A 16,056-nucleotide genomic window follows, 5' to 3' on the forward strand; every position below is an offset into this window, starting at 1 on the left:
GCATGCTAATAACTACCAGTGTACAAAACATGAAGAGTTTTATATTTAAATTGGTGAAATGAATATATATATATATGATTTGCAATAAGAGCCCGAAAAAGTATAATTATATGAAAAAAATTAAGAGGTTTAATTTTTCCAAAATTTCATATTTGGAAAGTTATTTTAAGAACACATAAATGGAGAACATTGTCTACAAAACTAATCTTCTGTTGACTCTTGGAAATAATCAGATTTATAGTAATAAGTTTTATTTTGAGTGTATTGATTAATTTCTAAGGCTCAGTGCCATTTAAGAAAAAGCTTAGTTCACAAGATAGGGAAATAAAATAAAGCAGTGACTTATTTCCTCCAGCAGAGGGCGGTGTGACCCAACTAATGAACAAGTAAACATACTGGGAACAACACTGACCTGATATAAGGAAAAACGTGGGTAATAAAAGAACCTTTTAAACTGCTAAATGATTTTTTGAAAGTAATATTTTATATAGTAATGCACTACAACGGTGCAACACTAGAAGTGGGCGAGTATGCACTTTTATATGTATTCATATTACTACATTAAAGAGTGATGTATGATTCAGAAATTAGAGCATCAAAAAGTCTGGAAAAATCCCAAACTCCAAATGCAAAAAGCTCTTTATTTTTGCATCCCTCTTTACGTCCCATATGTTACATTTGAAAAAAGAAAAAGAATCAAGGAGCGAGACAGAAGCTTTAAATTTTCTTAAATTTCTTATTAATTAAATGACAATGAAGATTAGATGTAGCAATGCTCAGATCAGCAAGTCAGAGGAAGCTCCCTCACAGACAGATTCCTAAGTTGGAGAAAGGAACAAAACAAAAGAGAAAAAAGGGGAAAAGAAAAACAGGCAGATAAAAGTTTTAAACCTACTTTAAGAGACCGAGATGCATGTCTCATGATCACAGCCACATTAGACAAAAACTGCTCCCACAGGTTAAATGACCCAACAGTCCAAAATTACTTTCCTGGCCAAGTTCAGGTGAAGGATTACTAAATTAGGAGGAAAATTAATAGTTAATGCTGGAAAAATTCTAATCTTAAAAAATTATATATTAACAGATATCAACAGTTCCCAGATTCAGGATTGGTTAAAGATAAATATCTATCACATAAAAGGGGGGAGGGAGGGGGGAGTTAAGAAACAACCTCACATCTAAAGAAGAAAAAAAAATCTAAAAAAACAGAAGCACACAGATTTCAAACTGAACTGGTTGGAAATATGAAAGCCAGTTAATGTCCAGGTAGCAGAAGATCTACTGGTTTCCACTGGATTCATGCTGGTGGTTATCAGCAGGTCATTACCCAGAATTCAGCTGTAATTCCTGCCAGACATCAGGAGAGTGCTTCACATTTCTGGTCTGCAATCCCTCAGCCAGACAGCAGGGCGGCGTTGGACGTTTCTGGGCTGAAATCCCTCAGCGCTGCACACTTCTAGCCTCATCAGCTAAGGCACGGACAGTCCGTCATTGAGCTCTTCATCTCAGGTAGCAATGTGGCGACCACCACAACTGAGCGAGGAAAACTGTGAACCTGCAGTTCCTCTAATGGCCACTAGGTTACCTGATATAGGAAAAGTAAGACTAGATGACATGAGGGATGCAGGTTTAAAGTTTGGGAAATGGGAATGCATGCTGTCTTGAATAAAATTAGAATCAAAGCTTAATACTTTTCAAATATGTCAAAGTTATTGCTAGCAGCTGATTAGCTTAGCATAAATACAGGAAATTGGACATGCAGTCCAGCAAAGCAAAGCAGCCGCTAGCCTTAGCGTCAGAAGAAATCTAAGAATTGTACCAACATTTTTATCTAACTTTATAAGACATCCTCCAAAATGTCAAACTAGTTGTTTAAGAAGAAAAAAAAAACATGAATAAAAATTTTAAAAAAGGATGTTTTGGGGTATGTTTGCCTGATAGACTTGGCAGCCTTGTCAGAGTTAATCACCGTTTCTCGTCACAACTTCCTACAACTCCACCACGTCTACTTTGATTAGATATTTTCTGATTATTCTAAAAAAAAAAAAAAAAAAAAAAAAAGAATGGCAGCAAATAGAAACCCAAAATCCAGTCTTAGAATAAATGTTACTCTTTAGAATCAGCTAGTGCTGCGCCAGAATACATCCATGTTTTTCTACAGTCTGCTGTCTGTACTGGCAGTCTCTGGATTAGTCGTCCTGTAGCTTCTCTCTATCAAACAAATGTGATATTGGAGGCTGTGTAAACAGCCTTTCACAAGGGAAATTGTGCTCTGGTTGGTTTTCAAAATGTCTCTCAAATAGAAGGAAAAAAAAATGGTGAAGAGCTTCAGAGTCAGTAACCCAAAAACCTTCTGGTTTGGCAGAGTCTTCGTCTCCAGGTCAGCACTGACTGACAGATCCTGACATGTTGAGTGAAGTTTTGTCATTGGCTGGGTGAGCAGAGAGGGCGGGGCATCAGGAAGCGATGACCTGGACGTAGTTGGCGGGATAGAGACCGACCTGGCCGCTGTTCAGCCGTCCTTTACACCAGCCCTGCTCATCCTCCTCTCCGAGCTTCAGCAGCTCTTCACCTGCAGCAAACAGGATAAAAAAATCTGTTTACAGATACATTCCTGACTATATTTCAGCTGGTTTCCTCTTAAAAACCTCTGTGCTGCCGGATGCCCTTGACAAGAACCTGCTTGCCTGTGTCCAGACTGAAGCCCAGAGGGAACAGACATTTCCATCTTGAATAACCTGTTTAAAAAGTATTTATTTACTTTTGAAACATTACTCTCCACCCTATATACTACAACCAAGTGGGGGAAAAGAAGCAAATATAACCCTTATAACAGAAGCATGGTTAAACATGTAGAACACAATCCACTACCAACAGTTCTCGCCACAGCAGAAAATTTTCATGGGAGAAAATCATGAGGTTTTTCATTGCTCCAAGTAGAAAATATCAGCCTTATAGGACAATAGGCTGAGTACTGTTGGAGTTATCCTAGAATTCACCTCTATTGGCTCAAGATACTGATATTCAGCAGAGAGTTAATTACTGCTGTTAATGTGACGTACCTCAATAATTGACTCAATCCGAGTGTTGGAACAACTTTCTTCTAAAAGTGGTATTACTGAAGTTTTCGCTGTTTGGTACCCTCTAATGAAGATGAAATTGTCATCTGTAATGCATCCTGTCTCTTCTTTGAGCTCTCTCTTGATAGTAAATGTCCATTCAATGTTGACTCTTGCCTTTTCTTCGTTTTCTTTTTCTTGCTTCATCTAATAATGTCCTCTTGCTTTTCTTTACTGAATCAACCATGGTTTGGGTTCAGAATGGCCAAGGTGTTGATATCCAGTTGCTGACGTGTGACACGATGCACAAAGAAGGCCCGACACTAAAGCAAAACCCAGCTGAAACATGATGCTTTGGGCTGGAAAAAGAAGTTGTAAAGTGTGGTTTCTCAGCTTCGGGGTGCTGCAGGGCAACAACAGGTCCAGGAATATGCAGAACGAATATCAGTGTGGAATCAAAACGAGTCAAGACCACATAGCTTTAAGGGTGGAAATCTATGTAGTGTTACTTTAAAATATTACCTGTGGCTAGTAAAAACAACAATTATCAGAAGAGATAACAATTAAAATATTTTATTAAAAATCAGAAATAATAATAAAATATTATTGCAAGTTTTTAAAAGATTAAGAACACCCAAAGGCTTTAAAAAAAAACAAATTTTACTTAAATATCTAAGGAAGAAGAGTGTATGGTTGAGCGCTTCAGAGCTGCTACAGAAGAAGCACGATCCCCCTTTCCCACTCTTCTTGATGATGGAATAAATGTCTACAGTAGATGCAAACAATACTACTTTCTGTTCATATGATATGCCACTTAGAAGTGATCATTGTTATTGCAAAGATGCCTCTGAATCAGATTAATAAAACATTTAAAGACTATTTGTTTGGCTTGAAACTCATTCATCAAGACTTTCTTTTTTACAAATTCTTGTCCAAATGGGTATTGCAAGGGAATTTGGTGAGACTGAAATATTATATCCTGGTGGTGTATCTGGATTTATATGTGTGGCTCACTGACTATCTGATGTGTCTTGTTTAGGGACAACGAAATGTCCAGATATGAATACTCCATCTGAGAAAGTCTTTGAGTCTCTGGGTGATGAATGGACTACAGTTAATATAAATGTCTGAAGACAAATGTTGGCTCTTTCAAGAACTGTTTACCTGGTAATGTAACCCCATTCACATGGATTCACTCTTTTAATTAGTAAATTATTTTGTATGACCCATGTTGAGCTTTTATGTGACATGTTTGTATGTAAATTTGCATAAAAATAACACCGATCTGGGGCCTGCTTGTCAGAGTACGAGCAAAGGCAATCAATTTAATTTTAGTCTGGATGTGTTTCTGACCTTAAAACTCTTTGCCTCCGACTCATTTGACGGCACACTGACATTTATTATGTACATTCCTGCATCTGTCAACACTCTGCAGCATCCCAAGGCTAAGACACTGCCCTTCACAACTTTTTTTTCCAGCCTGGAACATCACATGACAGGTTTACTTTACGGCACTGCATCACGTGCCAGAACTGGATATGATCCTTTTTGCTGATTTGGACATGCACTGTGGCAGATTCAGCAAACACAAGAGAAAATTACCTTAATAATGGAGGAACAGAAAGTTCGAAAGGGACAGAACAAGAGATAAGACAAGGGTCAACATCATGCAGACTTTTACTGGCTGAAGAGATCTAAGAGAGGAGACAGGGTGCAAGGCAGATGCAGAATTAGCCCTTGTTAGGGTGCGCCAAAGAGTCGAAAAATCTGCCAAAGGTCAGTAGTGCAGCTTTAAAACAAAGAAAACAGGGCCTTTGCCTTGGCAGAGCACAGCACCCATGGTATGTGGTGCAAAATAAGGGGTAAGATGCACAACTTCACTCTCTTTTGAACCAAGTTCAACAGCAACCACATTAGATTTTTACAAAAAAATAAAAAACACGAGGAACCAGGTGATTTCTGTTGGACAGAATTTAGACATATTTCCTGTATTTCCATAAACGTTTATCTAGTCTTTAAATACACTGTGTGAAACATTTAGGATTCTCCTTGTGTTTTATATGTTTTACATATTGCCCTGCACCAGACGAGGGATCTGGTCTTGGTTCCGGCTAAGCTGGTCTGAGCTGGGCTAAGCTTTTCCAAACTAAAGTGTGTCCCTCTGTGGACCCATCAGGTCCCATTTGTCGGAGTTCCTCTGACCCTCCATGACACCCGACCATCAGCAAAAGACAAACTAAAACCCAGACGTTGAGCTACTTCAGGGTAATACAATAAAACAGAGGGAACCAGGACAACTGTTAGAAATGAGTTAGCAACCGGAGCACCCAAACCTGACTTTAAAAGAAAAGCAAACATTAACATATACTACAATGACTAAGTTAATCATATTGACTATTGTTTTGCCCTACTCAGTTATTTTTTTCCTTTAAAGCAGCTGGCATCACTTGACTTACCTGACTGACTGTTAATGTCAGATTATTCAATGGTTATCCACACTAAAGTATTACAGTCCTCCAGGCAGCTTCGGGATGTTAAAACATGCAGCACATCAGCCTTCCAGGATGGATTTATTTACATAAAGCCATGCCCAGTCATTATGGCTTACTTGGTTGGATGGGTTAAAAATGAAAATAATAAAACTCATTAGAAAACTAGAAAAAATAGGCTGTTCCGTTAATTCTGTGTGGCATCCATAGACTGAGTATAAGATATGGATAAGTCATCCAGAACAGGCAGTGCAGAAGGAAACGCCACTAAATGCTCAGTCCAAATAATCTCAGACTTCAATAGACTCCAACTGAAAAAGCCTCTCATCCCCACACGTAAAGAAGTCAATTGTGAACATCACTGGTTTTGAACTGTACCAGTGAATTAAAAAAAAAAAAAAAAATAAAAAAAAAAAAAAGCTCATCAGTGTTTGGAGATGTGACTAGCTTGTTGGGTCTCTTCGTCTTTAAAATATAGGGATATTTGCTTCCTTTACATGGCTACTTTCAACATACGAAAAACTGGAGCATCCTTTATAAGAGGAAAATCTATATAATTTTGTCCTTCAATTCCTTGCAGCAAGCAACCCTTGATTATTTTCATTCAGTTGCACATTTTTAATTAAATTCATGTAGAGAATGATGAGGTCGAGACAATTTGTAAAAAAACTTTACTTTATTTTCAAAGTTTGTGTTTAAGATGCAGCTTGCTCACACTCTCCACCATCCTCATATTTATACCCATATATATACCCTTTTCTAAAGGTGACAATAAAGGAAACATTGGAGCTCATTTGCTTTGTATTTTGCAGATTCAAACAGCCCTTATCATAGCTACCACTTAGATACTTCAAGTTAATTTCAACCAGTTAGGAAAGTTCCTAAATAAAATACTCTTTTCCTCTTAATATCTTCCATTCTGGAGTTGCGCCCGGTGAGAGGCGCCGAGCAGGTGTGGGCATGCTCATTGCCCCCCGACTTGGCGCCTGTACGTTGGGGTTTACCCCGGTGGACGAAAGGGTAGCCTCCCTCCGCCTTCGGGTGGGGGGACGGGTCCTGACTGTTGTTTGTGCTTATGCACCAAATAGCAGTTCAGAGTACCCACCCTTTTTGGAGTCCTTGGAGGGGGTGTTGGAGAGCACTCCTTCCGGGGACTCCCTCGTTATGCTGGGGGACTTCAATGCTCATGTAGCCAATGACAGCGAGACGAGGGGCGTGATTGGGAGGAACGGCCCCCCTAATCTAAATCCGAGTGGTGTTTTGTTGTTGGACTTCTGTGCTCGTCATGGATTGTCCATAACGAATACCTTGTTCAGACATAAGAGTGTCAACATGTGCACTTGGTACCAGGACACTCTAGGCCGCAGTTCGATGATCGACTTTGTAATCGTGTCGTCGGACTTGCGGCCACATGTTCTGGACACTTGGGTGAAGAGAGGAGTCCAGTGTTTCCTCTACGGGGGTCCGTCTGTACTGGGGGTGGTGTCCGGCTGTGGCTGATCGGTGCGGTGGGACGTACGTCTTGGCGGTGGGGGCTGGTGTCTCAGCCAGGTCTCCCCGGGCCGCCGTGCTCCTGTGTCCCTGCAGTTGCAGAAACTTGGCAGAATACTGTCCCACCCTTGGTGCAGATGGATCCCCTACTGATGAGGTTTCCTCATTTGTCCATCTGCACCTGGCATCATGTACTATGAATTATTCTAGGCTGAAGGAGTGTGTGTGCCTGTATGGGGGTTGGGGGGTGAGGGTGATTGGACGGGAATGTTTTTAAATGTAAGGCGCTTTGAGCCACAATCCTGTACGAAAGGCGCTTTATAAATAAAGTTTTGATTGATTGATTGAACTGATCACCACCTGGTGGTGAGTTGGCTCAGATTGTGGCGGGGGATGCCAGTCAGGCCTGGTAGACCCACGCGTGCTGTGAGGGTCTGCTGGGAAGGTCTGGCAGAGTCCCTTGTTTCAACTCCCATCTCCGGCAGAGCTTCAACCATGTCCCAGGTGAGGCGGGGGACATTGAGCCCGAATGGGCTGTGTTCCGTGCCTCTATTGTCGAGGCGGCCAGCCGCAGCTGTGGCCGTAGGGTCGTCGGTGCCTGTCGTGGCGGTAACCCCCAAACTCGTTGGTGGACACTGGCAGTAAGGGATGCCGTCAAGCTGAAGAAGGAGTCCTATCGGGCCTTTTTGGCCTGTGGGACTCCAGAGGCAGCTGATGGGTATCGGCGAGCTAAGCGGAGCTAAGCGGAGCGCAGCTTCAGCGGTTGCTAAGGCAAAAACTCGGGCATGGGAGGAGTTTTGAGAGGCCATGGAGAATGACTTCTGGACAGCTTCAAGGCGATTCTGGTCCACCATCCGGCCACTCAGGAGGGGAAAGCGGTGTCAACAGTGTGTACAGTGGGGATGGGGGGCTGCTGACCTCGACTAGGGACATTGTGAGGTGGTGGAAGGAATACTTCGAAGACCTTCTCAATCCCACCAACACGTCTTCCGATGAGGAAGCAGAGTCTGAGGTAGCTGGTGCTGGCTCTCCTATCTCTGGGGCTGAGGTCGCTGAAGTGGTTAAAAAGCTCCTCGGTGGCAAGGTCCCGGGGGTGGATGAGGTCCGCCCAGAGTTCCTTAAGGCTAATCCAGAAAATGGATGGATGGTGGATGGTGTACCCCTGACTCCAAAAAGCTCAGGGTGGCAAAGACCAGTTTTATCAAACCATTAGTCCTCAAACCAGTTGGAGGCATTACAATGTTTATGTATGTCTTTTATAGTCAGACTATGGATCTTTCCGTACTACGTCTAAAAATAAAAATCACCAAGGCAGTAATTTGATTAGTTTTTTTTTTCCTAAACAGAAGGCAGAAAAGATGTCACACAGATGTTGCACATCTGTCTGCAAATCAGACCTCTTAAAGTGATTTCCAGTTTATTGTGAATGAACGTTTACAATTTAAAGCCAAAAGGTCATTTTAATTTACAAATAAGGATTACATCATTTAAAAATTACGAAGAAAAATGCTCCTGTTAGTGTTCGGAGAGGCTCTGGTTTCAGAAGTTGTTTATATTTGTCGAGTTGCACACAAGTCCTCTTAGTGAAGCTGCAGAGTTTCTCTAAGCTCAACTTCTACTCATCGTCTAAAGCTACAGAAACCAAATTGTTTCTGTACCTTGGACAGATTATTTCATGCGGAGTAGAAATGCTGTTTGAGGTAAAAATGCAACGCGTGTTTTATGCATCACTTTGCATTGCAGTCTTACTGCATTTCATCAGCACTCATGTCTGAAACAATATGACTGACATGAGCTTGTGTAAATTTGTAAAAGAGGCATCACAGGTGGAAAAGACGTTATGCATACTAAAACTTTGCATCATCTGCAAAGTTATATTATAACAAAGTCAATGGAAAAGACTCCTCTGCAATGCCTCCCTACAATAAAAGCATTAGTGTGGGTTAATACCTGCTTTAAAGCTGAGCTCATCAGCTTCCTGGCCAGAGTAATCATACAGCGCTCGGACCAGCACCCCCGCTACCTGCTCCTCATCCTCTGCCTCCCCCACACCGTTCACAGCCAACGCCTTTTTTGGACTCTCCTCATCTGACCAGTCCGATGAGGAATCTTTCATCCTGAAAGTGGAGGGAGGAAGAAGGTCAGACAGACAAACACACAGGCCAAATTCCCAACACCAAATGCATCCGACAAAAAAAAAAAGAAAAGAAAAACAGGAGTATTTTTAGCACCTCTTCTAAAAGTGGAAAATCCTATTAAGAATCTCAGGCTAAATCTGGTCTTTAAAAGAAATCACACAACATTCCCAGATTCCTCCTACCGTGAATGTTGCTCCTTCTTAGTTTTAGCTTCTCCGCAGGTTAATTTATATTACATGTGCTCCACTGATCTGTTGTAAATAAACTACCAGAGGCTTTGTAGCCATGCCACACATCTCTTAGCAACCGCCGTCAGCTGGAAAACAGACCGTGTGAAAATATCAAGGCGGTGGAGGTTGAGCCTGAGATTCTGACTGTACAAACCAAAACCAGCACAGCCTTTAGCGGTAACGCCTGGGAGAAGTAGACTGAAAAGCAGAAATGAATGATAATATGCTGTAAACCACCCATCATTTAAAATCTATTGTTTAAAGTAACCCGTAATTTCTTTTCTTCTCTTTCATGCTGGAGTAATCATGATCTTCTAGCCACCCTGTAAAGTTTGAGTATAAAAAACGGTCTTTTATTTCACATTTTACCCTGACCAAGATAATAAAATTCACCACTAATGTAACCCACAACACTCTGATTTATGGTGGCACACTTGTAATAAAATCTGTCTGTTTAAAGCAATAAAAAGGAAGCAAAAAGATAATTATTTCCCCTTAAATTTAATGTTTAAGTGCCTGATGTTTGCAGAAAAAATAAACTAATGGAGTACAATGAAACATCAAAAGCAGCTAGCTCGATACAAGGAAGAAAAGGAAATGTAAATAGTTAAAATTTAGCATTTAATTGGTCTTCAAGTTAATATGTCCATCAAGAGACAAAAAAAGAGGGCTGCAACACAGATTTTATTCTAATCCTTTAATTATGTGGAAGAGACCAAGGTTTTAACACTTAACACTTGCTGTCCTGAGTACACCTGATTCATCTGCACCCTGCAGGGTGATGCTCAGAAAACTCTGCTTGGGGCCCAGAAATGGTGCTTTGTCTGTAGAGCTGACATGGTGGGATTAAACGAAGAGGGAAAAGCTGGTGATTACAGCTGCCAGGATTATTTAGAGACACTGGAAAGTGGATAAATCACCAGATTCAAAAGTGCTTTAAGCAGTGACTGTTTGCAACAGAAAGTCAGAAACAGACTGTGGCAACTCACAGATTCAAACTGTAAATAATAACAAAATACATATTTTCTACTGTAGTTATGTTCTAACCTGTACATCTACATAGAGAACTGATCTAAACTAATCATACTGTTTTTATAGTCCTCACAAATGCATGCTGTTATTGGCTTGTGTCCACATGCACAGCACAAATATCTTAAGCCAGCTTGTATATTCTGCAAGTGTATAAGACATAGCACGGATCGAACTTCTGTTTCTTACATGCCACCAGTGCAAGAAAAGTAAATTGATAAACATATGCATTTATGTTCTTCTCCCAAAGGTCCAACAGCTGGTCTCCTCAGTTCCCAGATGTTTACAGACTGTTAAAGAAGAGCGAATGCTTCACAGAGGTGTGTTGCTGCCTTCAATTAATATGTTTGTGTTTTATTGTAAACAAATAGTGCCTTATGAGATTTGTACAGTACTTCATTCTGCTTTTATTTATATTTTAACAGAGGTCAAATGTTTTCAGAAACAGTGTTGAACATGCATACACACGCACACACACACAGTTTTCTAGTGACTAATTAGAGCGTGTTATGTTCAGGATGTCAACTCCTCAGGGAGACTACAAGCTAACAAGTAAACTACATGCTGCTTCTGTTTCCATCTCTAACATACGCACACACATGCAAGCACGCACACTCAGACAGACAGACAGACACACACACAGAAGAGGAAGTAGAGACACATAATTGTTGTCTTGTGTTTAGTCTGGACTCAACAGCCCACAGATACATGCAGTTTTAAAGCTTTACAAACAACAACCACAGCCTGCTCTTAAACTGAGGCGTGCATGTGTTTGTAAAACACGTTGTGTGTCTCTCTCTGTGTTTACATGCACAGGAAAGACAAGCCCTTTAAAATGAAGTGGAAAACTCTATAAACCTTCTGTAGTCTCACTTTGGCTCCATTTCAACTGTCTGTAGCTGGATGAAACCCAGATGGGATCTACAACACTTTCATATCTTTAGTTATTCAGTTTCATTAAGGAATGCTGAATGAAAATTAGAGAGTGGATATTTCCACAGACTGCTCACTGACACCCTGCAGTCGTATGAGGGAGAAAGACAACAAGGGCAAAACTAGATGGTGAATCCAGTCCTGAAACAAAACACAGTAATGATGACTTCTGCAGCCAAAAGGGATGCATCCTCCTACCTGCTGGTATCCGTGGTGATAGGACTGGGTGGGACGTTGCCTCCACCTGAGGAGACGATGTTTGTTAGGGTGACCACATTTTCCTCTGAGTTTCCTCCTCGTTCCTTCCTGCTGATGGAGCGGCTTGCCTCTGGAGACCACTCCTGCACACACAAAGTCATGTTTTTGTCCATTAAGGCAGGGAAAGAATGCAGCCAGAAATGTATCAGTTCTGCACATTAATTAGTATCTGCTGCACATCAAGCTCTTAAACTTTGAACTTGATAGGAAGTGAATTTAGATCTGACCAGTGACGTAGAATAAAGTTAAAATTAGTTTCATTCATTGGCACAGAACAGACTTCTACACTTGTTAATAAGGACAACAAAACCCATTCTGCATCACCAACTGAAAGCAAGGTTTCCATGGCAACACAACCAACAGTTGACAGTTTCCTTTACTATCATTGCCAAATTTATCTGATGGCAAATTTCATGTTTAACAGATCCATCCATCTATCCATTGTCTGCCGCTTATCTGGAGTCGGGTGGCGGGGGCAGCTGCCTAAGCAAGGAAACCCAGACTTCCCTTTCCCCGGCCACATTCACCAGCTCATCCAGGGGGATCCCGAGGCGTTCCCAGGCCAGCCGAGAGATGTAGTCCATCCAGCGTGTCTTGGGTCTTCCCCGGGGCCTCTTTCCGGTGGGACGTGCTCGGAACACCTCACTAGGGAGGCGTCCAGGATGTTTAATAGATTTGAATGTTTAATACTTCAGCTCAGAATTTCCATCACGAGTTTACACTGAGTTCAGTACTTAAGGAATCATTTTTAGTTTAGATTAAAATCCATGATGGAGCCAATATTTAATTAATTTAAGTTCAACCTAAATTTCCTTTATGGCACTACGTCACCCACCAATTTGAAAACGCATCATGAATGATTCAGCACAGAAATCGAAGAGGACAATATTAGAAGAAGCGAGGAGAAGAGAAAGTGGCAGCACAAGCGATAAGACAAGAGCCAACATTGGACTCACTTTTACTGGCTGGAGAGGCATCAGGATGCATGACAGATGTAGAATTATCCGTGGTTAGGGGGAGCCATTGTTCATTAGTGTGGCTTTAACAGGTCAAAAAAAATGGAATTAGACTATTTGGGCTTTATGTGGGGAAAAAAAAACACAAAATTAATAAAAAAAAAAAAATTTTAAAATTAAAGAAAAACAATCAAAATGAGTGATTCAGCATAAATTGTGTAAAATATCTAAATTCATATGAATAGAAAACAGGTGCTTGTCATAATATTAAAATATGAACAAGCTTACTTATTTCAGTAATTCCCATTTAAAAAGTTAAACTTGTATACAGACTGAAATTTTTAAATGTTTATTTTTATTTCTGATGATTATACCTGACAACTAATGAAAACCTCGAATTGAGTATCTCAGAATATTAGAATATTGTGGAAAGGTTCGATATTGAAGACACCTGGTGCCACACTCTAATCAGCTAAGAAACTCAAAACTCCTGCAAAGGCCTTTAAATGGTCTCAGTCTAGCTCTGTTGGCTACACAGTCATGGGGAAAACCACTGACCTGACAGTTGTCCAAAAGCATCCATTGACACCTTGCACAAGGAGGGCAAGACAAAAGGTCATTGCTAAAGAGGCTGGCTGGGGAAGGAAAAGACGTGGCAGAAAAAAGTGTACAAGTCAGAGGGATAACCGCACCCTGGAGAGGACTGTGAAAAGAAACCCATTCAAAAATGTGAGGGAGAGTCACAAAGAGTGGACTGCAGCTGGAGTAAGTGCTTCAGGAACCACCACGCACAGACGAATGCAAGACATGGGTTTCAGCTGTCGCACTCCTTGTGTCAAGCCACTGTTGAAAAAGAGACAGAAGCGTCTCGCCTGGGCTAAAGACAAAAAGGACTGGACCGCTGCTGAATGGTCCAAAGTTATGTTCTCTGATGGAAGGAATGTTGCATGTCCTTTGGAAATCAAGGCCTCAGAGTCTGGAGGAAAAGAGGAGAGGCTCAGAATCCATGTTGCTTGAGGTGGAGTGTAAATTTTCCATAGTCAGTGACGGTTTGGGGTGCCATGTCATCTGCTGGTGTTGGTCCACTCTTTTTCTAAGGTCCACAGTCAACGCAGCTGTCTACCAGGACGTTTTAGAGCACTTCTGACCAACTTTATGGAGATGCAGATTTAATTTTCCAACAGCACTTGGCACCTGCAGACAGCGCCAAAGCTACCTGTACCTGGTTTAAGGACCATGGTATCCCTGTTCGTAATTGGCCAGCAAACTGGCCTGACTTTAACCCCGTAGAAAATCTATGGGGTATTGTGAAGAGGAAGAAGTGATACACCAGACCCAACAATGCAGAAGCACTGAAAGCCACTATCAGAGCAACCTGGGCTTTCATAACACCTGAGCAGTGCCACAGACTGATGGACGCCATGCCACACCTCATGCTGCAGTAATTCAGGCATAAAGAGCCCCAAATAAGTACTGAGTGCTGTACATGCTCATACTTTTCATGTTCATGCTTTCCAGTTGGCCAACATTTCTAGAAATCTTTTTTTTTGTATCAGTCTTAAGTAATATTCTAATTTTCTGGGATATTGAAAATGGGGTTTTCATTAGTTAACAGTTATAATCATCAAAATTAAAAGAAATAAACATTTAAATTATGTCACCCTGTGAGGAATGAATGTCTACATTATACAAGTTTCACTTTTTCAATGGAAATACTGAAATAAATAAACTTTCGTGATATTCTAATTTTATGAAGAGCACCTGTATAAACTACAGATAAAAACCCAAATACTGAAAATTATCTATGTTTTGTTTAGTTTAAATGAAGTTTTAATTTCTGCTTAAATGAAGTTTTAATTTCTGCTGTGTCATCACAAATAACACACACTCTAACAAACACACTTACTATAATAACTGGGTGCTGCTTGCAGAAACAGGGTGGATGTGGATACTGTTACTGGTATTCACAGTCTCAGAGGAACTCTGCACTACAGGAGGTGTGTGTATGGGAACCAAATGTCCTAACTCATAAAGAAATATCACCACACTCATTAATACTATAGTTATCAAGGAAACAGATTAAACTTTTATCCACACTGAAGACACTTCAGTGCTCCTCATGCTTTAAATAAGTCTTGATCTTCACACTACACCAGAGTTAATACTGAAGTTTATGAATGAAGGAAGTGGGCAGACAGTCCGCACAAGTGTAGTAATCCACATGTAAGTGTGTAAGTGTGTGTGCTGGGACAATGGCTCTCTGTTTGCGTGTCAGCGGCACTGTGGGAACGCCAGGAGATTCCGAAGAGGACAGAGGAGACATTTCTCTTTGCCAACTTCTTCCTTCATCTTTAACTATGGAAAAAAACTGGGCAAGCTAGGTGTTTAGTCCTGGTTTACCATACAGAAGAATGATAAAAATAAATAAAAACAAAATCTCATTAAATAAAAAAAAAATTACAAAAAGGGGAGAAAATCTTGTATCGGTATTTGTTGCATTTTCTCCAAATTTACTTTGCAACCTCTGCATTAGTCACCTTACAGGAGGACTGATTGTTATTCAACTTTAAAACACTCAAATAATTGCTATTAGAAGTATTGATGACCATGTTAGTGTTCTGTAAATTAATCATGTGTACATAACCATTTAAACAGGTTTTATTTATAAATCTGAACTTCTAAACTAAAAAAAAAAACTTGTGTTAAATAAGGGATATATCTGGCTGTGTGGAGTCACTATCAACACAAAAACCCGGACGTACTACAGCCATATTATTTGTTTGTGGCTACCTTGATCGGCAGGTACCGTCATGTCACACAAACAGCTCAAAGTAAAACTATCCATCCTCCTCATCTTTAGCTACCCAACCTCAAGGTCAAATTCACTGTAGCTCCGAAATGTCAGAGCTCTTGCTTTCTAAACACAGCAAATTTCTATCAGCGTTTACTGGTTAACTTAAGAAATTACCTAATAATGCTCTCCCAGTACTCTGACGTTTTATTAAATAAAAAATGGCAAATGAAAGATTACCTTGTTAGCTAATGTTTCCCTTGAGTTAAAAAGCCTAAGTTGGGTTTGATAAACCTCACCTGAGTTTCCAACAAGGAAATATGAATTTTTATTGGAGCTTTCTTTGATTTTTTTCCAATCAAAACTTTAAATTTTTGAGTAAACATTTGTTATCACATCCTGCATCAACATTGAGACATAACCACAAAAACAAGCTTGTATCTAGGAAACCTTGCACATAAGAACAACAGTTCTTAACGTTAACCACTACAAACTTAAAACCCAAACAGTTCATGTGTCTACATTCAAATGTGGTATTTCACTGGTCTTTTAAAGCAGAACTATTGAACTTTGGCGCTTCCTAGCGACGGCTAATTCAACATCTATCTCTCCTCTGGGCTCTCTCCAGTAAGTAAAAGTCAATTTGATGTTGATTCGCCTAATCTCTTGCTCTGTAATGTAA

The 16,056-nt window shown here is 40.5% G+C and overlaps 1 protein-coding gene across 4 annotated transcripts in view; it reads right to left on the bottom strand.

Annotated features, from left to right (window-relative positions):
• Positions 1 to 621: 621 nt before the first annotated feature.
• Positions 622 to 16,056, bottom strand: part of pacsin3 (protein kinase C and casein kinase substrate in neurons 3) — a 52,069-nt gene continuing 36,634 nt past the window's right edge. For 3 of the 4 annotated variants that reach the window (XM_041989170.1, XM_041989179.1, XM_041989189.1), the window contains 3 exons: positions 11,568 to 11,710; positions 8,990 to 9,156; positions 622 to 2,572 (listed from right to left, as the gene is read on the bottom strand). In XM_041989170.1, coding sequence (XP_041845104.1) covers positions 2,457 to 2,572; positions 8,990 to 9,156; positions 11,568 to 11,710 — 426 coding nt within the window. In that variant the 3' untranslated portion in view covers positions 622 to 2,456. The remainder of the gene's footprint in view (positions 2,573 to 8,989; positions 9,157 to 11,567; positions 11,711 to 16,056) is intronic. The other variant, XM_041989185.1, reaches the window with a different exon arrangement.

The sequence above is a fragment of the Melanotaenia boesemani genome, chromosome 1 (genome assembly GCF_017639745.1).
Source record: "Melanotaenia boesemani isolate fMelBoe1 chromosome 1, fMelBoe1.pri, whole genome shotgun sequence".
Classification (NCBI taxonomy): domain Eukaryota; kingdom Metazoa; phylum Chordata; class Actinopteri; order Atheriniformes; family Melanotaeniidae; genus Melanotaenia; species Melanotaenia boesemani.